The following is a 27,267-nucleotide window of genomic DNA, read 5'->3' on the forward strand; positions in this document are numbered from 1 at the left end:
GTTATTGATTTGACACCGCAAAATCACAAAGAAAAGTACTCCTCTTCCCCCCTGTCCACAATCCTTCTATGGTTTTTCTCTACTTACATCACTGAACTCTGCTCTGACATAACGCAATTCATAATGGAGAGAAACCAAACCAACGTTTCAATCCTAGATGGCTATTCGTTAACAGTGTCAGTCTTTTTTTGCATGGGAAAGGGATGAAGGGCCTCTGGGATGACATTACCTTCACACACGCAGCTTCTGCAAAATAAAAGAACAAATCCACAGTCAGACCGGCTCACTGCAGCATCTCCCATGAGCCCGCAGGCCTCGTGAATTACGCCCCTGCCGTCACGCTTCCCGAGTCCATAGCAGGCCTCTGGAATTTCCACTACCAGATTTATCTTATTTTACCCAACTTATTTTCATATCTATTTCCTTTTCTTTGTGAATTAGGCAGTAAATAAAAAGGCGTAGCTTTGCTAGTTGCACAGTGAAATCAGCTGGAATTGGCACATTAAGGCAGGCAGGCGAGGTGCGAGCCAGAGAGCCATCCTCCTGGATTTGGGCAAATTCAGCTGATGCAAAACAAGGAATTAATTTGAGGGGAGTCGGCCCTGCGTGCTGGCCTAGGCCCGCTCTGACAAAGATGAATGGCACCATTCCAAGCGAATGGTAATTTCACTTTTTGTGACAGTGCTTTAGAGCAAAAGCGACTGGGAGAGCCGCACAAAGCATTTGCAATCCCATTGAGGGCCACTCGGTACCTGCCTATCAGACACTGCACATTGTTTACCAATCATCTGATATTGATTGGTTGGAGACTAAAGTTTGAAGATGAATTAGAGAGGGAGAAGGTTAAGTCTTAACCTTGAAAGATTTAGTGTCTATTCAGGCTGCAGTGTAGGACTCTCCTTGGCTGCCTCTGAGAATAGAGAACTTTGAAATTCAATAGGGGGTGGGAGAGACAAAACGTGTCACATTCACCAAGTGAATCCACTGGAAGAAACGCAGAAGAACACCCAAAAAGCATAATCTTTCTCCCCAGTTGATAGAAATGGTAATTGCATGTGTGGGATAATACTTTGAAGCCAGGACTGTGGTCGGACAGACCGCCTATTTAGGTTAAAAAAGGGGGCAGCAAAACAGCTCCTTCTCAAAGCTTTTGTTTGGTTCTCCACTTCTTTTAAATGTTTACTGAAAAAGAACCTTCAAATCCACTCTCCGTCTCCGACACAATGTAGCACATATCGCTCTGCGCTATATTGAACACATTGTGCTCCGTCAGTCCTTCATAACTACCAAGTTATCCTGTGATCACATTTTATTTGAATTCCCAAGACAGAAGTCCAATAAATCTTATCACAAAAACAAAAAATTACACACACGTTTTGTGGTCTACAGCACATTTTTGTCAGAGAATGCCAACAGGTGACATATGATAGAAGCATTGGGATTATAATATGTCATTTATTGAAATCAAATGCGAGGAACAAAACCAAATGGAGTACAGTTCAATGTATAATCAGATTGATGTTTTAGACTTATGTTATGAGGCATGGTTCAACATCTGCAGACAACCCCACAGGATGGAATTTAAGCATTTTCTATTTAAGATGTTACTACACGCTGGAAAAAATATGTTTTCCGACATTTCAAACATCCGTATGACAGAGCCGACAGCACAGATGAACCACCAGGCCCACTTCTCCAGTTCCCCCAGGTGTCCTAGAGTAACTGGGACGCTGTAGGGGGGCTTGATAGTCAGAGATCCAAATGGACTGTCAGGCCTCCCCACACAGCTGGGTCGGACCACTTAACCGCTCCCCCACTCCTGCCCTTGGTCCTGGGACCTATACTGGGGGCCCCTCCTGCACCACTCGACCTCATGACACAGCTCAACAGAGGTGCAGCGCAGCTCTAACCCCGCAAGATGCCTCAGGGTCAAAGGTCCACTGGGGAGAGTGGCTGCCTGGTCAGCATTTTGGCGAAGAGGAGAGAGAGTAAACAGCATCAGTCTTCATACGGACAATCAGCGAATCACTCTGTAACATATAAGCTCTGTCTCTCACTCCGTGGATACATTGACAGAACTCAGGAAGACCTGGCCCCAGCGGAAGCCTCTCTGGGTGTTTAGGCGAGGTACTGGAAGGGATGAAGGAGGAGCAGGGAGAGGTCCTTGTGACGTCGACTGAGTCAACCTGAACAAAGCTAAGCACCAGTTGGGCCTCTGCCGTAACAAGGAAACACGCTGCAAAGAACAAAGTAACCAGAGAATCCCAGAGCCAGCCCGGTCCGGTTGGGCCGGCCCTATACTGAGAACGGTAGCTGGGGAATGTTGATGTGCTTCCATAGAGGAGGTCCCGGGGAGGTCTGATGAAGGGGAAGTGTGAGAGGAGGATGCAGGTGTGTCCGCAGGGATCCACAGACGGACATCCGGGACGGCCAAGGGCAGCGGAGGCCACAGGGCCAGATAACTACCTCAGCCAGGGGAACAGACGTGTGCCATCTCTCACCACTCACCACAGAGATCAGGGCATAGTAGCCCGACACCTCACACCGTGACAGCTGGGATTTCATCAGTTATGTACAACTGACATCAGACCGGAGCAGGGTCCCACATACGCCAAGCTCCCTCTCAGAATCAGGTCCTGTATTACTTAGACATGTTCTGTGTACTCGTTACCTTGACATGTTCTGTATACACTATATTAGCTTGACGGGTTCTATGTATACATTAACATGACGTGTTCTATGTATACATTACCTTGACATGTTCGGTATACAGAATATTACCATAATATCTGCTATGCGTACATTACCATAACATGTTCTGTATAAATTGCAATGATAATTTCTGTATATGCATTACCATAACATGTTCTGTAAATTCTTACCATGACATGTTATGTAAGTACATGTTCTGCATTGTCATACCTTAACATGTTACACATACATTACCTTGACAACCAGTCATGCATACAGTATAGGGAAACGTAATGATATACATATATAGACCACCATAAACACACACACACACACACACACCCTCCAGGGTTAATGCAGGGCAGCAAACAGCCAGCCAGGCCCCAGGGCTTAACCCTCTCAGCCGGCATGGCCCTCAGCCTGTGAATGCGTGCAGCACTTAAACTTTCCCCTTTTCAAACAGGGGGAGCACAAAGAGAGGAACACACCAGCGGGGCTGCCGATCATCCCTGCACACACACACACACACACACACACACCGCTGAGCGCAGACAACAGGCAGGTCCCTGCGCACGTCCAACACACAACAATGTCCTCCCTCATCCCCTGGGCTCAGATTGGGCCTGGCCCAGACGCCTAGAACGCTTCCCCTCTTATGCAAGACTAGATAAATGACAATTCTTTGGAGAGGGGCGATCAGAAAAGGAGCGAGCGAGGGAGCGGCGAGGGAGCGGTGAGGGGGTCTCTGTGTCTGTGCTGCAGCTGCCCCCCTCGCCAGCAGCAGCAGGTTTCTGCCTTCAGAAAAAACACGCTTCATTACGTTCTCTCTCTCCCAGCAGCAGCCTGAGGCCTTTCAGCACAGATAAGCCTCTTAGACATGAAGTAGCGCTCAGCGCAGCGTTTGAGTGACGGCAGGAAGGTTGAGCCATTCAGCGGACAATGCTGCATTCTCTGGCTTTAATCTAGGAGGCGGACAATGATCTGTTTTCTAGGCCTCATCTCTTCCTCTCGCTCTCTTTTTCCCACAGCAGCAGTAGGTGACTGGCGGGAGAGGAAGGAGTGGAGAAAGAAGGGAGAGGCCCGGAGAGAAAGAGAGAGAGAGAGAGAGAGAGAGAGAAGGGGAGAAAGAGAGAGACCACGCTATCTCCCGAGGCCTCATGTTTCCCTTCGATGGTCCGGACTGAGGTGGGAGGGGCCCGGAGGGCAAGGGCACGGGGGCGTTTGAGGAGCAGAGGAGGGAGAAGGGGGAACAGTAGGCACAGAGGCATCAATCACAGATGTGGACAATGTCGCTGTGATGGTTCACTGGAGCCGGGTGATGGACAGGCAGGTGAGCGGTGCTCGGCGACGTGACTTTAACTCTACCATGGCGCTTTATCAGCCTTATCTCCCGCGGGTTGATGACACACACATCCCCCGGACCTAGAAGCCATTGTGTGCCTGACTCGCTGCCTATTTATACCGTGTCCTTCTGTCGCAGTAGACTAGCACCAGAGAAGCACCTGGAATCAACATGACACCCTGGATCGACAACACTGATTCACAGAAACACGGGACGAACATCAGATCAACAGTCGACTGGTCATGTTATCTGATACAAGCTAAGGAAATTAGATTGTATTGTCTTTCACATTAGACTAGGGCCTACACTGTGAAACTGGGGCAAGTCAAGCCAAAAGGCTCAGTTAGATTATTTTAGAACCACTTCACACTTCAGCCCGGGTTTGTTTTGCTCCGTCGAGAGTATAAACATCCATACCTCTTTTACAATAAACAGGAGCAAAGTCGCGGTGATTCGCGGTCCTGAAGCGCCATAGCTGAACCTTTTCCCAGAGAGCACAAGTCGACGAGCTAACTAAACGCAGTCCTGACTACTGCCCTCATGCATCGGGAACATGTCATTGAGATCAATGCCTGAAAAAACCCTCCGTGTTTGACTGAAACGTCAGTCACCAGGCTACTTGTTCCTCTGATCATTGTGGCACATGGTCGGATTACCCCACTTTCACACTGGTTACTGTTGATCTGACTGGCTGAGTTGACACTAGTTATTCTGGCTGTGAGGGGAATGCACTTAAAACCCTCTTTGTTTATACAGGTAAGTACATTAGTGACACATTATTTTATTCCCAGTGAATACTCATGCAGCACCAGGTGCACTGAGCAAAAAAAACGAAATGTCTGTTTTAAATGGAAACACCAGCACACTGACATGCTTGTATGAGAAACATATAGGTGTGTGGGATACAAGAATGCCAGTGTTCTGCCGTTTCCTTTTCAAACTGCCTACACACAGAGTAAGAATCTGTGTGTCTAGGCAGGTTTCCATAAATCCCAGTTTATTAGAGAAAAGCAATGTAAAAACATAACAAATTGGATGGAAATGGCAGATATTGGAGAAATTATCTAAAGATCAAATACATATTTATCGGTTCAACAGGTTAGGGTCGCGCTTAAGGGAGAGCACATTCTCCCGGGCCAAAAGCAATGACTGAGCATGCAGACACCCCAACCTGCTTGGCTAGACAGCAACAAGACAAGGCAACCCTGTCCTAGATCCTACACATCCCAGACGAGGCTGAGCTAATTTGCATCTTTGGGAATGGTGACGACACTGTCCTGTTTGGCAGCGCCTTAGACCAGCAGTACTGTTAGTGACTTAGACCAGCAGTACTGTTAGTGTCTTAGACCAGCAGTACTGTTAGTGTCTTAGACCAGCAGTACTGTTAGGCAGTGACTTAGACCAGCTGAACTGTTAGGCAGTGACTTAGACCAGCTGAACTGTTAGGCAGTGACTTAGACCAGCTGAACTGTTGGGCAGTGACTAAGACCAGCTGAACTGTTGGGCAGTGACTAAGACCAGCTGAACTGTTGGGCAGTGACTAAGACCAGCTGAACTGTTAGGCAGTGACTTAGACCAGCTGAACTGTTGGGCAGTGACTAAGACCAGCTGAACTGTTGGGCAGTGACTAAGACCAGCTGAACTGTTGGGCAGTGACTAAGACCAGCTGAACTGTTGGGCAGTGACTTAGACCAGTTGAACTGTTAGGCAGTGACTTAGACCAGTTGAACTGTTGGGCAGTGACTTAGACCAGCTGAACTGTTAGGCAGTGACTTAGACCAGTTGAACTGTTAGGCAGTGACTAAGACCAGTTGAACTGTTGGGCAGTGACCTATACCAGTTGAACTATTGGACAGTGAATTAAACCAGCTGTACTGTTAGGCAGGTATTTAGAGCTCTGATTATTCTGTCCCATTGACCATTTTCAATAACACTTGCATTGCTTTACCCATACATCTGAAATTCCAGCATAAAACTGTTTGAGATATCTAGGTCAACATGGCAGCTCAAGTTCATAGGTAGCCACATGATAATTACTAAAATATGCCAACCATTAGTAAATGTGTGCATTCTATGCATACTGGACTGCGGGCTGCATGAGAAATGAATCATATAGCTGGGCATGACATATAGGCTGTCATTCATTTACAATGTGGTTAAATAGACAATGGAAACTATTTTGTTCCGCTGTTTTTTTTCATAAACACTATGTACTTAAATAGATGCATTGTGGCATGCAATTGTCACATCTCATTTCTATGCAACCAAAACAACTGGACACATGGAGATTTAGCTAATGAGAAAGACAGAGATGTACAGCATTTAAGTAAGCAATAAGGCATGAGGGGGTGTGGTATATGGCCAATGGAGTACAGCTAAGGGCTGTTCTTTTGGACGACATAATGCATGGCCATGATATATTTGCAATATACAACAACCCTCCGAGCTGCATTATGGTTAAGAGCAGCTCTTAGCCATGCTTTGTTGGCCATATACCACAGCCCCCCATGTGTTACTGCTTAATAGGATACACTCATATCCCATTGCCTTATATGTTTACTACCCTTACATTTACAGATCAGTAATTGTTGGGACAGTGATCTCTTTGGTAAAATGTAAATCAAACAATAGCTAGAAGGTTAAAGCACACAACTGATTCCTCAGCTTTTCAGTATTTGGTTTCACCATTTAGAAATGACAACCCTTTTTACACTAAGTTACTAAGTATTGGGACCAATTCATTGTATTAAATCAGGGCTCGAGAATAACGATGGCCCAGTAAAAAGTCAAGTCGTGACTAATCAAACTAGCAAGACACTGTCCCGATCCGGCCAACGCAAAATAAAAAAAAATAAAAAATAGAGATTGTAAAATAATAATCGCATTATAAATTTGACATTCTCTAGTTGGTTTGTAGTCTGCCACACGCACAAAACTACCTTGCAGCTCCCTTCGCGCGCTGTTGACCAGTCAAGAGTTGAACAGTGATGTGACGCGTGGCGGTCTGGTATTGTTTTTCAATAAAAACTTTGAAAACTCGCGCGAGTCCTTCAACTGAAGAAGGCAGTGAAGGATAACTACGAGCTCAAACGAAAGCGAACACTTTTACCTCAGTGCAAAAAGTATTTACCTGTTTCGGGGTCAAAGGAACTCAGATGCACCTGTCGCCTGTCCTGTCGTCTGTCCCGACAAGAGCGGACAAATTAGGGTATTTTTACAAAGGCTCTGACAACTTTCGCAAACAATTCCCGACCAGCCATGCCAATAGCAAACAGCACCTGGTCAGCATGACAGCCAAGTGGGTGGCTGACAACCGTCTTCAGAGCACTTGGTATGCCCATTGGGTGATTTCACAACATAACAACCACATATCTAGTAACTGACGGACCAGCCGGTCGCCTTGTTCCATGGGGTGAATGAGTTAGTGTTTTGTTTGAAAGTCAAATGTTTTTTTTTTTACTTATCTTTTTATTAATTTTTATAATTAGAAATGTTATGAAATAAATGTACAAATTAATATATATATATATATATATATATATATATATATATATATATATATATATATATATATATATATATCTATCCAGAATGCATTTGATAAATGATTAATCATGTTAAGTAACAAAAGTATTTGTTTTGTGTTGTAACACCGATAAATTACAACTTTTGGAAGGAGGGTCAGTAAAAAAAAAATTCGGGCCAGTAAGTTTCAAACACACGGCAGAAATTTTAACGTTGAGCCCTGTATTTGAAAGCAACCCATTTGTGATGACTTCCCCGCATGGCGCGACACGCTCCCTCCGTCCCAGGCGCTCCACCTCGCAGCCGTACTAACCACCGGCAGTAGAGTGATGGCAGTAACGTATCCCATTGACACACCTGCTCCTTATGTATGAAATTTTGTTTCACGTGCACCTCACGGATTATTATGTCTGTATGTTGTCCGTGAGGTGCTGGTCTTTATTTGTCGTATTCCATATAAATAAGAAAGCTAAACTCTTACCTGTTTGTTGTCGGCGTTTAGTTTTTTTTGTTCCTTTTTGTCTCACCTGTTTTGCACTCGCTATTCTCGCATGTTACACCATTGACCCCATCAGGAGCTGTGGGTATCATTGCTGGTGATTCTTTGATGGATTTTTTTTCCAGATTCGGTCTTAATCTATTTTAATAATTGTATTTAAATATTAATATATCACTTGGCTAATAACCTATTTTTTGGCCCAGGAAACATCTTATGACAGTATGTTTGGAGTCCTGATGTTGCTTTACAAAGCCCTGTCCATTGAGTTTGGAGGAAGACAATATGTTTCTGCACAATTTCAGAATTTTGCTGCCACCGTTAGCAGTTAAATCATCAATAAGGCCAGTACCAGTGACACCTCCTTCACCATATTTCACAGATGGGGTGGTGTGCTGTGGTTCCGGGATCTCCTTTCCACAAACCTTTCCAGACTCACCACCTCTTGCCACCCCTCTATTCTAACCTATTTCTAACCTCTCCATAAGCCCTATTGCCAGAACACTGAAGGGTTATTTGTAAAAGTCTGGCAAATTTTTAACCAGCTAACTAGTGGTTTACAACCTGCAGTATATCCTCTCAGCTTTCCTTCTGAGTTCCAAACCGTTGTTTTTGGTAAGCTTTCTGATTCTAGTTTTGTTTTAAAGGCGCATAATGGCTTCCTTGATTTTCATTGAGATCTCTTTGGTCCTCATGTTGACACTAATCGGAAACCTAAAAGGCAAATACAAAACTGACAATCAACACTAAACATTCACAACTCTTATTACTGTAAAAATGATGTAACAAAACACACTTGATTAACCCACTGTCAAGCCAATCGTTCCAATACTTTTGGTCTTAAAGGTGCCCTATGCAACTTAACGCCACCACAACAGAGAGTTGTATATTGGTTCTATAACTCCATTAGGATCTGACATTGTCATTACTATCAGATTACTGACCTGTTTGAAGCAATGTCACTTCCAACCATTGATGCTGGAACAATGAACACAGACTTTGGTTTCAAATAAGTTTAAAGTTGATGGGCCTCTTTCCATAACTACAGAACACAGAATAAACAAAGTAAACAGCTTAACCAATCAAAACGTCATCTGGGCTATCTACTGCATTGGATGCACTGCCAAATTCAGAGACTTGTTGATGACTATCTAGTGAACATGAAACCATAATCGTGCTAGCTAGCGCTAGCTGGAACAACATGCGCACTTCGACCAGTTTGCACAAGGATAGATCTAGCTAAAAGGCAACATAATTGCTTCTCGCTTATGTAAAATGTTTGCTCAAACAACCCACAATGCATCTTCTTTTTCTTAACATTTTGCAGATTACACCATTTCATTTCTCGCTAGAAAATAGATTAAAACTATTTTCTAGCGAGAAATGAAATCAAGGAGTGTCTGCTCAGACACAATTTAGCTTGTTAGTTTAAAGTCTCGACCAAAGACTTTGGAGAAACCTTCCTAAAACATAAAATGATTTTCTACATAGTATAACAGTTTCTCCGTCATCATCAACCTAGTAACTTATACATTGATTTCCTTGACTATCTAGTCAACTAGCTGAGGTGACGTAACCTACATGTCAAGTAGAAAGGTAGCCAACTTTGCATCACTGTTCACACAAACTTCAGCTCTCACCGTCAAATGCTAAATTCTGCCTCACTTGTCTTATGCTTACATTACTTCCACATATTTTTGTTTCTGGAGGCTACATGAAAATAAACAAAGCTTGTCATTGGCTTTGACCTCGCACACCTTCAAGGAAGTGCATACCTAAGAACGTCCAGGCCTTCTACGTTCAGACCTGACACTCTGCCAGAGACCTGGGTTATTATCTGATATTTCTAATTGAAAATTCAGCATAGAGCACCTTTAAATTGGAGAATTATGTATAAAATGTTGTCAGTTCTGAATGGTAGAACAAATATGTACACACATACCTCAAGAAATCTCACCCAATAGTAAGGGTTTGATTTAAATACTACTCCCTATTGTCTAAATAATTACAGATAGCACAGTACATTCATGTCAATTTAGCAAATATTTAATGTATTATTTCTCTACATGTTGTATATTATTTACAGCATGAACCAGTATAGGTATGTGTAAATGTACTTAGCAAAAATTCATATTCTGCCACACACACACACACACACAAGACCATTCATACATGGACACACACCCTAATTCACGCAACACCAGCACATCCACAAGTGGCATCTAACGTGTCTCCAGCACCAGGGATCCCTGCTCCACCTGGCCCCCACCCCACCCCCTCTCCTCCACAGCCATCCATCCCTTGCACCTCATCACAATCCCAGCACCTTAATCCATCTCATATCCTCCAGTAAGCCCAGACTGACGAAACGCCTTGCACCCACCACCATCTGCACAGACCCAGAACAGACACACACACACACATATTGCTACCACCATGCAATACAAACTACTCTACTAGTCCCTTTACATACAGCATATACAGTATGTCTTAGAAGGATACAGCTACAGCACATAACTTGGACAGACACAGACTGACAGACAGTTACACACGCTCAGAGACAACCAGACAATTGCCCCCTTAACCACAGATCTCCATGTTTACATCCCCTGTCAATCCCAAGCCAAAACGTCCCCCTGACTACTTCCAGCCACCAACAAGCCCCCCGCCACCCGTCCCACTGCTACATGTCCTGACCCCCCAGGCAGCCTTTGAACACAGACGCTTTGCTTTCTGTCAGACGTCAACGTATCGCAGGCCCAGAAATCTGTCTATGTACACCATGGACACACTGGCCAATGAATGGGCTTCTGTTGGGGCCACTCTAATGACTTGATTTAGAGATGCTGTGGCTAACATCAGGAAACACCAGTCATGTATGCTGACCAACAGGCCTCTGCTGCTGACTGGCCGCCCAATGAGGGCACTGCGAGTCGCACAGGTCCTCTGAGCCCTATTCAACCCCCACTCCCCCAGATCCCTGCATACCTAGCCCCCCATTTCCTCCCCTCACCCATCTTGATCTGGTTTACAGGTCTGGTGAGGGGTGCGGGGCAGAGGTGCTGGGGGCTCTGATACCCAGCCGTATAAAACACACAAAATGTTTTCATTGGAGCTGGGTAATGAGGCGCACCTCTGACCCCTGCCTGATGACTTCCATACCTGTGGATGTGCAAGGGTGTGTGTGTGTGTGTGTGTGTCCGTCTGCAGCTGGCGGCTGACAAGGACATGACTAATGAAGTCCTGGGACATAAATAATGGGGCGGGAATTACACAAAAGACTGCAACAAAAGAAAGTGAGGTACAAAAACGAGAGAGAAATTAAGCAAAAGAAGTAGGAGAGAGAAACAGAAAGAGATTTGGACCAGCAGAGGGGTTTCAGACGGAGCAAGAACGGTGGTCTAACTGGCATTGTGTGTTACTGGGTTACTGAGTGTCTGGAACCCAGACCCACCTAGCTGCCCAGGACTGTCACACTTCACTGTCACCCAAAGCAGAACTAAAGGTCAGAGGTCATCGTCTAGACAGAGCTGCACAGCCTAATTACACATGATGGGAAATATAATGGCATACAGGAAACGTTTTAACAACACTTCACAGGCTTAACCTTCTCAGAGATACCCAGTCCGAGTCCCAAATGACACAGAATTCCCTATATAGTTCACTTCAGTTGACAAATGAGCCCGGGAATATTACATTTGGTTGATGTCTAGGGCAATTGGTAAACCAGTAACCACTGTTCATTTAATTGATAGCTAAATTCAGACATGATAAGCAGGTTTCATTGGAGTAAGATTTAAAAACAACCGTCTTGTCTCAGCCAGTACATCTTAGGCTTTATGACCAGGGACAACCAGACAGCCAGATCTGTGACGTGGTGACTGTGTGGTTGTAAGGTCGTGACCTCCTTCAACAGGCCATGGCGCCAGCAGAGAGGTGAGAACGCCGCAGACTAACAGACAGACAGGCCACCAGTCAGACAGATATGCAGACAGACAGGCAGACATATCCTGTCACTGGACACACAAACACAATTAAACAGTGTGCCTGCTGGCTTTATTTAAATCGGGCTCCTGATGACCCCTGGTCTTAGCCAACCCACTCTCATGTACGGAGAGGAGACACAGTGAAAGTGACAAGTTATTTGTGTCCAGTTCCATGCAATCAATACATGGCAGACCATAACACCCAGAGGGATTACAGGACAACCACCATAAATCATCTAGCTGCTCTGATCACAGTGGTTAGGTGTGGGGGGGGGGGGGGACAGTCTGAAACATGTGATAGCTATCTGAGCAGTGGCCTCCGACCTCCAGGAGCCTCACGGCCATGTGGCTCTGCTACCTCCCTACCCCTCTTGATCCCCATCCACCCCTTCCATGCTGCCCTGGCTGCTTCTCCCCACTCAGTCAGTGCAACATGTCCCCTCCAGGGCACCGTCCGCAAGGCTTCAGGAGCAACATATTTGTGACAATTGCATTAGGTGCTGCAACACATTTCTTCAGAGCCAGCAGGCCATCACGAAACAGGGACATCTGTAATAGAATCCCCCATCTTACCTCCACCTAACACGCCCCCATAGATGCAACCATTCTCCTCTTTAAACATTTACGCCTTGGTCTAAAAGGTTTATACGCCTTTCAGGCAGAAACACGCGCTCACAACTGATCAAATTATTATCCAAGGAATTAGATTTAATTCAAGGGACAATCGAATGCGAACTAACACAACAACAGTGTTAACACCTGGATCCAGGAGGAATACCACCGGTACGCGATTGAATTAGCACAAAAACATCAAATAAAACAGGAAGACGTGTAGAAAATCTAATCGGGAAACAGTTACTTCGCCTTTCCCTCGCCCAACTCAAAGAGTTGTATGTCAGGATGTGGATAGAGAAAATGCACTCTGCTAAATCTTTACCACCTAGCAATGAGCTAGACAAAATGTCTGTTTGCATTTCATTCTTCCAGACATGGTTGAGACTGGCAGTAACCCTAGAGATGGATATAGGACATTACTAGGCGATAACGTTTTCTAGTGTCGACATTGCCAGTAACCTATTGTTGAGGTAAGTAGGTTGACAAAAATTTTGAGTTACAGCAACAATGTGAAGAGTAATTACGGTTACCTGTTTTTCTCAGGGACAGAACAAAAGATTCAGACTCCACCTTGAAAACTCAGGAATTTGATCTAGTAGGTTTCTGTTACTGGTCAGATGCTCTAGCCACTAGGATACTGCCCTTAACTGATCCTTCCGGACGCAATCATAACTCCAACTCCATCAGGCAACTCAAAACAGGGAGGAAGGCCTAATGAGTTATTCAAAAATGTCTCCTATAACATGAAGATGGACTCAATGGCAGTGATACACACAGGTTTTTACTCTATTCAGTATCAGTCTCCACAGAACCTTCAAATGATAACAGGTATTATAACTAGGTATAAGGTCAGGTGATGGAAGATGGTCCCTATGAAATAAGGTTCCTACATGTAACCAAATGGGCCAGAGCTAGCTTAACCACTGTAAATACTGAATGGTGCCCAGTGGGACATGTGGGGACATCTAGTCACAACCCGAAATAGGATCCACTAGGTGTCCTATAGGTAGATGCCTGTGAGCTGTGGCTTTGGGCTTATTGGAAGATGATTCACCTTCAGGAAAGATTAAGTAAATGTATATAGGTATGAATGAAGTTGTTTTAACCTTAATTGACTTATCAGAATAAACAAAGAACCCCAATAATAATTGGTTGTACAGTGTGTTTTTTCATGGGCCTCTTCAAATGCACAGTCCCTATAAAAAGAACTAACTGAAGCAGAGATTTCTGGAATGAAGTGAGCTGTGAAGCCTCCGAGAGATGGACAGAAGAAGAACGACTGGTCCTGATGCTCTGACTGACCGACTGTCAGACAGATTGACAGGCTTATTGGATGAATAGGTGGGCAGACAGACAGACCGGCACACACACAGACAGGCCAGCAGGCAGACAAAATTACAAATTGGCACCGAGGGAATATAACATTGCCAGACAGACAGATCCATAAAGTTTACAGGGCCCGGGACCAGGGGTGTCATAGAGAAGACATGCAGGCCTAACTCTTGTTCTCCTTCTCCTCCCTGCACAAACTCTGTGGTCATAAGTCATCATCAGTCAGTGGTCTCAAGGTTGGGGCGGCTGGGGCACAACGGAAGGACACAACTGGAGACGGGACCTAGTGGATCTGCTGAGAGATAACAGGATGAATGAACATGCTCTGCTATGATAATGTCCACAGGGAAAAGCTCTACTGTTGTTCTGTGCCTGGCTACAGCCAAAACTGTCACTGGGCCATCAATTCACTCAGCAACGTTTCAAAAACGTTACAAAAACAAGCAAAGCACAAAGAGGTGAAAATGATAATCATTGGTTAATGAAATACAATCATTTGTAAAGCATGTGGAATTCCTTCCATTAGCAAGACCATGTTTGACTTCTGGGGGCTGTGTCAACATGGCTGGAACTCACTGCGCTCCGTTCCCGTGGTAACCTGCAGGGCACCAGTGGGCGGGGCCTCCAGAGAGCTGTGGCATTTTCAGAAAGTGACTCATAATGTGATGATTTTTTTCCCGACTATGTTTTCCCCTACTGCCCACCAAAGCAAGCCGTGTACATACTGCCAAAGTCATGTACATGGAATGTATATAACAACGCCAACATGAAATTCCACAACAGTGTTCTCAATCAAACTACTATATCAAACTGTGTGTATATATATATACAGCTCAGAAAAAAATAAAGAGACCACTGCACCTTTTTCATTCCTTTCCAAAAAGTTGCAAAGGAAATATCTGAGTGAGGAACAGAAGTGTTCAATTTGCAGTGGTCTCTTAATTTTAACCCTTCTGTTCCTCACTCAAAACCTTCCTTTTCAACTTTTTTGGAAAGGAAAGAAAAAGGTTTAGTGGTCTCTTAATTTTTCCGGAGCTGTATATATAGATATATGAGGTGCATATTTCTCAGCCCAGAGCATCAGAGAAATATCTCCATCTCTCAGGACCTGACAGCCAGATTGCCCTCCTCCTCCACCGTCTCCCAACAACTGACCTTCAGATGCATACCTACCTCTTCATTCTGCTCCTCCTCCCTCCCCCTCCCTCCCTGGTGCCCACAGTCCGCTGCAGCCTTTGTCATTGATCGCTGATCCGATTGGCCGCCCACATGCTCAGTAATGACCTGCCCGGACGCACAGATGAAACTGTCAGATGCCAGGGATTTATGGGCGGGCAGCGGGTTGGTGGGCAGACACCCCACCTGCAGCACCGTGCCCTGCCTTGCCCACCCCAGACCACACTAGCCAATCCAGACAGGTGTGTGCTGAGGCATGTCCCACTGTCACCCCAACATCACCAACATTATTCCTTCCAAGCCACCCGGGGCCCAGGGCGATCCGCCCTGCTGCCCCCCCTCAAACGGAGGGAGAACCAGTAGAGGTGGAACGGGAGAGCGAAATGAAAGGGGTGTGTGTGTGTGTGAGACTTGAGGATGAGCCGCTAGGCTGAGCCGGTCTTGAGTCCGTGGGCCGGGTTGAGTGCTCGGGGCCCACGCGGCGGCCCCGTGTTGTGCTTGGCTGGCAGTCTGCTAACTGTCAGCGCAGTATCTCTTTACACTGATGAATGTGAAGTTTCCAGGCTGTTCCCAAAGCCTCCGCTCCCCTTTTCAGATGCTTCATCCAGGGAAACGGGCAAGAAAAACAAGTTGTCCTCCGCCCCACCAGCATCCCTCAGGGGCCAGGGCCCAGACCGAGGCGGGGACAGAGGCTAAATTTAAACGTGTGGGGGAGAAAGAGAGAAACAGAGACAGACAGAAAGTAACAGGGAGAGAGAAATAGAGAGAGAGAGCGAGAGAGAGAGAAAGAGAGATGGGGAAAGAGACAGAGAGAAGGAGCAAAGGGTATTAAAAAAAATAATAGTCTTCTGAGCAGAGGGACACTGTCCAGGCAGTAAGGGTCCGGGTTCGGTATTTCAAACAGAGATAAAATCGATTAGCTTCTCCAGTGACCCAGTGAACAGAAGGGGTCTCGGCCCAGTCTGGGCTCTGACAGAGACATCCAGTCCTAGGGCCCCAAGAGCCCCCTGGGGGCCCCCTGTCTGCTGGTTCTGTGGACACTGGGGTGAACCAGTGGTGCCCTCCTGTCGATCTGAGCTCCCATGCACAGGCTAAAATACACACTACCTAACCACTTCACTGCTCTCTGATTCTGAGGGGGAAAGAGAACTGGGAGGGAGAAGGAAGTAAAGAGCGGGGGGGGGGGGGGTGCTGACGATGGTTAGAGTCAGAGTTTAGGAGAACAAGGGAGTAGGAGAACAAGAATTTGGCCTGCAAATCGTCTCAAGCAATAAGGTCCCCACTCCCTGTCTACACGACCCAAAACCGCACCTGCTTGCTAATTTGGAGAATAGTGTCTCCCCTCTCCCCAAAAGCTCTCCCCTCTCCTCTCTATAGTGTCTCCCCTCTCCTCCCCATAGGGCCTCACCCCTTCCCATAGCATCTCCCATTCCCCTCGCTCTACAACAAGGCCTCACTAACATGACTTCTACTCTCTCGTAAAGGAACACACCTTTTCTTCCAGGCTCGTTGTCAAACATCTGACCTTTGTGGTCACAGAGTGGAAAAGTGTCTGTGTCAGTTGGTTGCAGCTCTCCTAGCAGTGTTAGAATAATATTGCTGCAAGGCCGGGGAGGGATGCTAACGCTAATCAAAACAGGACATCCTGAAGAGGATGGGTCGGCTCGCTCTACCGCTGGCTTTGTTTTTGTGTTTGTGGACGGGCGACAATCCCAGGAAGACCAAAAAGAGGCTCATCAAAGTGCCGAGCGGGGGGGCACTGGCTGCTGGACGTACTGGAATGCGTCGCGGAAAGGAATCTCCACTGTCTCTATTGTTCTACGCCGTTTTTTCTCAGTCTCATCATCACAATCACATTGTTGCATTGCAGCGGCATGTCCAGTAAAACGTCAGGTAACGGACAGAGCACTAATCAGCCACCTCCAATTCCTTTCCAACAGCCACATTCTTTCCCCAACTGCAACCCTGGCCGACCGACAACACACACACACACACGCACACCCACACACATAGACGCAAACTCAGGAGGAAATGATCCAGACACATCTCCGAAGACAGGGGAACAACATGTTCTTGTCCCTCACACACAAGGGGGTCAAGGGGCAACAGTGTGTACGTTGTTCATGTCACAAAGCATCTGGTGCGCTGGTCAACATATCAGCGTTCCAACGCGGACAAGACAGCAGCTATCGCCAACAATCAGGTAAAGCTTCCTTCGAAAACGCTCCAGGGCTTTGATCAACTCTCCCTCGCCTCATCTCTCCCGTCCAGAGGGTTCAGAGGTCACTGGTTAATGAGGTTCCAGGCTGAATAGTGGGGGCTTGAGATGAAAGGTGTACACTACAGACCCCCGCTCCCCCTCCCTCTCCTCGTCAGCTACAGATGGACATGACCTGATCTCTTTCTTTCCTCCCCTGAGTTAATCATCATGGAGCCCTGCCTGCAGACCTGGGCCACTCTCCCCCACCCAGCCCAATCTGCCCCCCCCTGGAGATCCACTACGCTGGAACACTGTTATCGGTGCTCTCACAAAGCAATTGTTGGGTAATTCCTGTTTGTGGCCACGCTCCAGTCCGGTGTTAGAAAGAGAGGGCCCGCTCTGCCGACAACACTGCCAACTGACACGCACACACACACACACACAACAAATTCGCACACACACACACACACACACGGAGACACATGGAGAGTTATGCATACACAAACATACACACAGATACTGGACACACACGCATCTCCTAAACTTTCTTTTGGTGCACACCGTAGCACAGCAGCCAAACCATTTGGGTGATGGCCCAGTGTGGTCCAGATCCACGGACAAAACTCTCCAGACTAGTTTGAAAATCCAGGATCTTGTTTTCTTGGAGAACTGTCAAAGTTTTGATTGACTTCCACGTTACTAAGGAATGTGGCTCTCATTAGCACTAAATGGGGTTTATCTATGATACTTGTTTCATGTGTAATGAGTGTAATGCAGGTATCCGTGTATGTGTGTGTGTGTGTGTGTGTGTCTGTTAGTGTGTGTGTGTCTGGAGGCTGTTATGTCTGATATATTTGAAAAGTCGTTCCTAGTTGCTCTTGCCATTGTTAGACCAGGACTATATGAAGATAGATAATATCTCAGTAAGTTATTTTGAAATCATCATGTTATCAAAGAAATCCCTATTTTTTCTTTTGTATGTAATATGTAAAGTCCCTGTGCCTCATTTGGCCTTCAAATCGCTCTGTCATATTATGTGGGCATTAAAAAAGTACACAGACTCTATAGCCTATCCACTAACCTAAGCTTAACAGTAATTTTTCTAATATAATCTCAAGCTATGTGACATCATGCAGCTGACCAAAATCACAATCCCACCCAAAGACTGAAATTCCACTTGATGTATTTTTGTTATAGCTCTTATGCAGAAAACTTTATTATTTACCCCTTTAATTGTGTAACTTCAACTGTATAATGAGGACATATCAGTGATATCCAATGTACTGTAGAGGGAGTGATATCTACTGTACAATAAAGGGAGTGATATCTATTGGACTGTAAAAGGAATAATACATATATTGTACTGTAGAGGGAGTTACATCTACTGTACTATAAAGGGAGTGATACATTCTGTAATGTAGAGGTAGTGATATCTATTGTACTGTAAAGGGAGTGATACATTCTGTAATGTTGAGGTAGGGATATCTACTGTACTGTAAAGGGAGTGATACATTATGTAACGTTGAGGTAGTGATACCTACTGTACTGTAATGGGGGGTGATATCAAATTGATATATTTAAGTCTTTTTCACCAGACAACTGTAATAAACTCAACTCAACCACTGAATTGTAGTGATGGCTAGCTATACGATGTATTCTACCTGTGTGTCCAAATGAGAGTTAGTGTTGTAATCTCACAACCTGCTCATGAAAATGTACTGTACAGTAGTGGATTTGAGCAGCTATACTGCTGTCATTTAATTAAGGGATGTTGTTTCTTATTGTGCACTGCCCATTCATATTTCCTAATTAATAGAGGGAGAGAGATTGCTCTGTCAGCAATGTGTCCAAACAATAACCACACTCAGACACACAAATCAAATAACCACAGTCAGACACACAAATCAATCAGATGTTAGGGAAAGTGTTCAAAGCAATAGGAATGGAATCAATTTGAATAATTGTACACATAAACACTGGAAAATGTTTTTAGTACATAAGAGGAAATATTTTTGATGTTCACTCTTTTATCATCTCTCTCCAGTTCTCTTTCATCTTCATTCTCCTCTCTTGCTCTCTCCTGTTCTCTCCTGTTATCTCTCCATCTTCCTCTGTTTCTCTTATCTCGCTACTCTTTGCTCTCTCCATCTTCTCTGCCTTTTCTCTTTGTCCCATTAACAAACACAGATCTATAAAAATATGCTTAGCTTGAGCCTGTTGCTAATAATGACCTCAGCCTTGGCACCCGAGAGACCCAGACTGTAGTCGTCGGGCAGACTGTAGCCTTTTGTGTGGGCCTCCCTATCTCTAACTCCCTGACCTTTGGGAAGAAAGCAGAAATGACTGTTTTATTTAGAGGAGGGTAAGGTTGGCTCATTGTTCTGTGTTGGTACCGCTTCCCTGAGGTAAACACACACACTGGTTCCCAGGCTTGACCCCCCTTTGCCCCCCCCCCACCCATGTTCCCACACTCAGTCTGGATTGCACTCCCGCCTCCCCCTGGCCTCGCCCGACATGACAGCACAGCACTACACACATACACATACACACACAAACATACAACCCAAGAGCGCATCACCTGACTCTAACAAATACCCTTATTTTTGTAACTCCCAACTACATAACGAGCTGCACAAACACACACTCACAAAGGAATAGGTTTATTTGTCTTTCTTTAAGCGGTGATTGGAGATGCCAGACTAGGGGTGTAGATAAAGTGAGACGACGGGATGTTGTGACACTGCTCCCTAGGGCTGCCCACTCAGCCGGGCCCCTGGGGACCTGAAGAGAGGGGGAGAGGAGACCATGGGGCATTGATGGATGAGAGGGGCCATCACACTGTCACCCTGCAGTCCCAGGACCCTATAGCCCTACACATTACCACATTTATACACAGGCATATGTGCACAGACACACACATGCGTGCATAGACAAAGACTCACATGGAGCAAAGCATGTTACTTTGCTGCATGAGCACAAGGTCCTACACTGGTCCTACAAATCTACCACTGTCTTGGCACTTAAACGGATTTGGTTGTTATTTCAATGCAACCAAACATTAGGTTTACAAGCTGCTGATAATATGCAGGTTTTCTCTTCCACAGGGTCTGTGAAATGTGCTGTGCTGAGGTTGTTCATTGCACAGGGAGATATGCAACTTGTCATCACAGAACTTTGGATTTAAACAGACCAAGAGTGGACACAAAGTACTCTGCCACGGGACAATGGATTAGGTTCTTTCAATTTGAGTCCACATTCTGTAACCTTTCTATCCACTAATTAACCCTTTAATGAGGTCCGGCAGACATCGAGATGCAGGGCCCAGTGAACAATGCCAGGAGGATGTACTTATCGGCACTGAGGAGGTGATGACAAACAAAATGTGCTGAATGCAAGAGTGCTAGATCACACTATCCTACATGCAGGCATGCACTTACACACACACACAGACAAACTTTAAATCGATACAGTAAGATATACTGACAAAATATCCCCCAGTTCTCAAGAGCTTTAGCTGTATCTGAAGGAAAATACAAATCTATAAGGGAACCAACTAATGTAATAACAATACTGATAATACTGATAATAATGTTTTTGTACTAGCCTAGTGACATTTCAAAAGCACTGGGTTAATGGCAGGAGCAATTCATTTCTGGAGGTTACAAATGATCTGACAGACATTCTGGATAACAGAGACTAAAGGGGCAGAGAATTCTACTGATAGGCCTCAGTGTCTATTATCCTCTTATTGTTTTAACTCAACTGTCTAAAAAATAAATCCAATGTCAGTTAGGTTAAATATATCGGCAAATCCAATTCAGTATGTATTGAAATTTATTTTTAAAGTAAATTACAAGCGCATTACATGATTATTTTTTGGAACTAGATGAAAATAAAAAAACATGTGTCTTCCAGAAGTTGAAGCAGAAATGAAGTTATTTCCAGAAATAATTATGCATAATTTTGAGATGCTGAAAACACATTATTTACATATGTTGAAAATGTTTTTTGTTAAAAAATAAATCCTATGCCAAAATGTCTATGCTTTCTTTAGTAGTGCTAACCAACTTATTAACTATAAGACACCTTGCATAAGAGTGACTGCTAGATGACTCAAACGTAACACAGAATATGTGAATGGATGTACCATGCATGTATCATATGTCAGTAAAGTAAAGTAAGCATTTTACCACATTCAACAATATAAAATAGTGATGGGTCGTTCATGAACAAACTGCTATTTACTTGTTGATCTTTTTGGCGAATAAAAGATCTGTGGATATGTTTCCTTGATTATACTGCCTACCTGATTACAATGCTTTTTCATCTCAAAACAAAGGTTATCTGTGAAATAAGTTACTAAACAATTTCCAAAAAGAGGGAATCTCTTCTTTTTACAATGAGATAAAAAGTTATACATGAAGGTGATATAATACTTTTTCAAGGTGATAATTCATTCAAATGGGCATTTCACTATCTCCCATAAGGATACCCTGCTTTTTGTGCCTTATGTTAAAGATTTTTTTTATTGTTCTACAGCATTTTCAACAAAGGGAAGTTTGGCCCCAAAATATGACAATTCACCAAAAATAATCAAAACAGCCAAGATTAAATCCATTTAAAATAGAAAATTTGAGCGTAATGAAGAATGCAGTATGGAATATTTATCATTACTCCCATCTGTTAAATGCATTTATGTTAGCTAAAGCTAAAGCTTTAGAACTGGCAGCGATCATATTTCAGATCAAAAAACACTGAAAAAATATGCTTATCTACAATCACATTTTCAGTTACGGTAAATGAAATATAGGAATGGCATTGTAATAACAGTAATATGTGTTATAACTTGTATTTGTATGTTATTTGAATATAGCAAATTTAATTACTATAGTATATTAAACCATACTTCTATGTTAAGTATTGTATTGAAATATACTGTGATGATTTAGACTAAGAACAAGTTGTAAAATGCTAGGTGAAGCAGCCACACTGAAGTACATGAAAATATTTTGCTTTTGTCTCTATGACATTCAGAAGCTGAGCTACGCCCTTCTAATGTCGATTTAATCACGTTCTGTAAAAGAGAACATCTATAATTAAATTATGGTTTGGGGGGGGGTCTTCCAAGTGAGGCACAGCTGTGTCATTGCAGCCAGGAGTTAAATTGCAGCATACAACAGGGTATGGTGGTCCCGCAGAGGGTATATAAATTGTCTCAGCACCGTCAAGGGGTGGATGGGTAGGATGTCGGACATGGCTGCCATGTCTTGTCACACTCTAGCGACTCCTTGTGGTAGGTCAGGCACATGCAAGCTCAACCATGGTTGTTGGCCAGAGAATGCATTCTCCTCCAACTAGCTGTAATGTGTGGCTGGGAACTCTATATGGATTTGTACACTGACCAGGGTGAGGAATGGTGTCATCTTTACCGACTCCCTCAAGCTGAATAGGGCACCTGCAATAAAACAGCCTTTGTCTTCGTCAGTTGAGTGAATGTGTCCTTACACATGCTGATCTGACTGACTTCCTAGTACAGAAAAAAGCTGTGGATACCTAGGAATACAACATGCTGCAATCTTCTAAACTCCTACAAGCCTGGGGGAAATTAGGTCCATTATTACCGCTACTGTTAATTTATTGTCCTATAGCCTTCTAAATAAAAAAGAGCTTACAAAAGTAGAATTCAATAAAATCAAGCTGGTGATATATTTAATATTGGTTAAATCAATTTGAGGGGCCCTTGGGAAAAGGTTGGGAACCCCTGCCTATTGTAGTGTACTGTACAAATGTGGACCAAATCCGAAGCAATCATAGTGTATGTTTAGGCCAAATTATGTCAGGGCTGGTCTGGAAAGGACCAAATTTGAACCAATTAAGTTTGATTCAGATTGGATCCGGTCCAGACCAGATGTCTGTGGACTCAAAGACTGGGCAGAAGGACAAAGGTCAACGTCCCTTAACGTCAACTTCGGAAGGTGCTCAATGGGTAATGACGTGCATTTACTTAAGAGCCTCTATGCTGCACTAACGCAAAGCAGGCAGACATATAGATAGCTTAAGGCCTAACTAAGATGATATTAGGACAAATATTTTGGGGGCACAAGGGCTAAGTTTAAGTGCACCCCCATATGACATCTGGACTAATCTGTCCCCACCAATCACACTTCCGTTACCACCTCCCATTTTACCGGCTCCCCCTCCATTAACTCACTCCATTCTCTTTTATCATCTGCCTGCCATGCGCACATCAATCGAGCTGGAGCACAAACACTCTCTGTGGCGCGCGAAGCCTAAATGATCAGTCTCTGAAAATAATTCCCGGGACAGGCCGCACACTGAAGACATTTACCGGCAGACCTCTTATGAGGAGTCTGGGAATTTAAATATTCACTGTTGACATTGTGCAGAGCTGGCTGCAAGCCAGAACGACTTGGTTCCCGGGGGACCCATGGTCAGCACTCTCAGAACATTCTCTCCCTCTGACTTAATAGGTAGAAATCTTCCTCTTACATCTTGAGCAAATAATACGTTTTAAATATGCCTCAAATTATTCCCACTATTTTCAGATTGTAAGTAATGATTTAGGAACTAGCCTATGCCTGAAAGGGTGGACCCTATAGCCCTACTCTGGTGCATTCCTTTAAGGGACTTTAGTAATATTTAAGCCAATTGCAGCATGCATCTAAAAGCACAAAATGCAATGGGAAAAACATTGTGGCTCCAGGTCCCTGGGCACAGGCGCCTAGTTTGTATTTAGATTCGCTTGAGTGATTAACTAATGTGAATTCAACGTGAAAACAACCAAATAATTTGACCATGTCATTGTATTATTTATTGGTAAAAATACGAAATTCACCTTTCGTGACTCGAAAAACGTTTATAATGATATAACAACACCCCAAATATTTTGATTTTGCGCCCAATGATGCGTGTGCGCGCGTGTACGTGCCCAGCCTGCAGTGACAAAAAGTATGCATACTGTTTCCTTAACACCCGTATTCTGTAACTATTCTAAAACGAATCCATGTTGTCATGAACAACAATCTGTATTAGATCCCACTGAGAGTGAACCGTCTACAGAGTTGGTTTATTGCTACGACTGATACGCGCTGCAAAGGTTAGAGGGACCTCAACAACACCGAGGTTCCCAAGACATATCCATGTCCTCCTTAGTAGCACATGAATTACATAATTACCCTTAACATTTCTTCTTACAAAAACTTCAAATAAAAAGCAAACTATGGCAAAAGAAAATCTAATTGGCAGTGCTGAAAATGTAATATGAGACATTCAAGTACCTATTGAATGTAAACTAACCGTTCGATAATATTTTGATGACCAATTGAAGCAAACTGACAATATCAACAAGTACAAAACGGAAGGTAAACTGGATGTATTTATGCCTTGTAGATTGCGTCGATACTCCCATATGACACAAAGTTAATCACTAAGTCGGAATTTCTTTTAACAAACTAAACAAACACTCACAATTTATGACATTAAAAAAATTGACTACATTAATTCCTATCCTAACGAGAAAAGTTCGGTCTAAGCTACGGGAAGGTCCAGAGAAATTATTCATGTGCAGCAGGATTAGATTGTATAGACAGAAAACACGACTGACAGGTCTCGCAGACCCTTATTAAACTGATTAAACCCGCGACCCTTGGCTCCAAGACTTCAACCTACCAGTGTTGACCTGTGACTAGTGTTTTCCATGAGGAAACTACAGCTAAAAATACTAAAATTATATATTTTCATTTTGACTCGCAAAACTGTGGTAGGGTATTGGTCTTGGAAACGACCTACATACAGTAGGCCTACATTTATAAAGACTAAACAAGTACAAACGCAACTGGCTCAAAAGATGCAAATAAATTGAATTAGACCCACACACTTTTAAACATTGTTCGAAAACGTTTACTTGTGTAGACTAAACTGTGCTCCTTAAAGTATTGCAAATCATTATTATTGGCTAGGGCGACTATAATTCATAGTCTTTACATTTAGATAGAAATAGGCAGGCCTACATTTGATACTAACATAGTAGTAACTTTTTGGGAGACTGCCGTCGACCAGAAGAGTTTAGCCTATGGTGTATGTGTGTGTAAAAGTGAATGTGTGTGTGTGGGATGGGGTGGGGGGTAAATTGCTTTCAGACCTCTGACTAACAATTTAACCGAATCAATCAATGACAAAAAATACTTTATTAGGCTACTGCATATTGGTGTTTCGAACCACTGTTCAATTTGAACTTGTGAATATACCCTACAAACGACTTCAAATGAATAAGGTGCCGGAGGCTTGATCGAGAACTGTCATTACTTCTGGATAGAGACGTCAATGCGTTTGTAGAAAGTTTAAGACCTTAGCATTAATTAGCCTTATGTAACACGATTACTTAGCCTACTTTTTGCACAACGTTTATCATTTTAATTATAATAAAGACACACCACAGTGTAATAATCAAAGCTTATATAGCATAGGAGAATGAGAGAGAATACATTTAAGTGGCACACACCCGATAAGCATATACATCACACAAATATGCTAAAATATAATTTATTGGCATTTTTCGTTGCGCCATCAATGGTACCTGATTTGATTAGATTTAAATGCATACGTCCTTTATTCTGGAGCTTTCGTTTCCGTTGTTTGAATGAGCCAAACATGCCTTTTCCAAAGTTACTCCAGCAAATTGAAGTGGCCAGAACCCAAGCGCGTGCAACAACAGCATCGCAGGACGGGACGAGAATTGACCAACGTTATAGCGCCCACTATATGCAACGCACAACGCAATAACGTTAGCTGTTCGTTCCCGAAGAAGTGCCTCTACGTTTGCACAACTTTTTCTTACTTACAACGCCAATTAAATTTTCCTGAATTCGCGAACCGACCGGCACTGACAGCATCAACTCGAAAGCTCTGAATCGTCTTCTTCAAACTGTAACGCTGCTAAATCGTGATTGGGGTTCTTTCTACTCACACTCACGTAAGAAAGAAACAGCATTTTACTAACTAATTTTAGATGCGAAACAGCATTGTTAAATGATATATACACATGTAGTACAAGATGGCAGTTTCAAAAGGCAAAGAAAGGGATATTGCACCTACTCGTGGCCAGTTTCCGTGCCCTGCCTTTGGACCTCATGATGCCAGTCTTTCGGCGTGGGTTTGTTTGATTTTGTCTTGGATCTTATCCTCCTTTTTCTTTTTTCTCTGTCCTTTTCTCTGTGTTTCTCAATCCAGACTCGCTATCTCTCCAGCATTGTCAGTTTGGACACCTTCGCACATGCGCATAGCCAAACTGTCAGCGCCGCCAAAAAAGTTTGGAACGATTTATTACTTGATATGACTGATCAAGTCAGATGGCAATCGCAGAGAGATCCCTTCGTGTCAGATCTTCAAAGATCACTGAGTCAGAAACCGAGCCGCCACGACCCCGAATCTACGGAGAGCCGGAGACATTAATTATAATGAACTATTCTCAAATCCTCACAATGCCTCCCTTATGTGTTTAAATGAAATCACATCCATCAACGTTTGGCTAAATTACAAATGTGAAAAAGTTTTCATTAAATGTTTTAATTGTGTTTTGACCATCATAGCGAACACTTGGAAATGAATGACCCCGCTCTAATATGAGGTTTTTCGAGTTTCTTTTTTAAAGGGGTGACAATTATTAATCTGTTAATTTCTGAATTAATACCTCTTTCTGCTGGCTTGCATGCATAAATTCCGTTTCTTGCATGTTATTGTTAACCAAAATTAATGTTGTTGAAGTCGCATAGGCTATAACGTTTGGGTAAATGTGTTCCACAATTTAATGAAATGGTTTGTTTCAGTCAACTCTTTTGGGCACGTATCAACAAAGACAGATTATCTTAGGTGCCAGTAACTATAA

The 27,267-nt window shown here is 43.8% G+C and overlaps 1 protein-coding gene and 1 long non-coding RNA gene across 14 annotated transcripts in view; one reads left to right on the forward strand and one right to left on the reverse strand.

The window, feature by feature from the left end:
• Window positions 1-26,620, reverse strand: part of mecom (MDS1 and EVI1 complex locus) — a 163,957-nt gene extending 137,337 nt beyond the window's left edge. For 12 of the 13 annotated variants that reach the window (XM_010893658.5, XM_010893654.5, XM_013134119.4 and 9 more), the window contains exon 1: window positions 26,478-26,620. In XM_010893658.5, coding sequence (XP_010891960.3) covers window positions 26,478-26,514 — 37 coding nt within the window. In that variant the 5' untranslated portion in view covers window positions 26,515-26,620. Of the gene's footprint in view, window positions 1-26,473 lie in introns of all 13 variants that reach the window. The other variant, XM_010893659.5, reaches the window with a different exon arrangement.
• LOC105024027 lies at window positions 26,031-26,684 on the forward strand. The gene is made up of 2 exons (XR_829016.3): window positions 26,031-26,355; window positions 26,613-26,684. It is a non-coding gene; the product is annotated as an uncharacterized LOC105024027 (long non-coding RNA).
• Window positions 26,685-27,267: the final 583 nt, after the last annotated feature.

This window comes from Esox lucius, chromosome 1 (assembly GCF_011004845.1).
Source record: "Esox lucius isolate fEsoLuc1 chromosome 1, fEsoLuc1.pri, whole genome shotgun sequence".
In the NCBI taxonomy this organism is placed as follows: domain Eukaryota; kingdom Metazoa; phylum Chordata; class Actinopteri; order Esociformes; family Esocidae; genus Esox; species Esox lucius.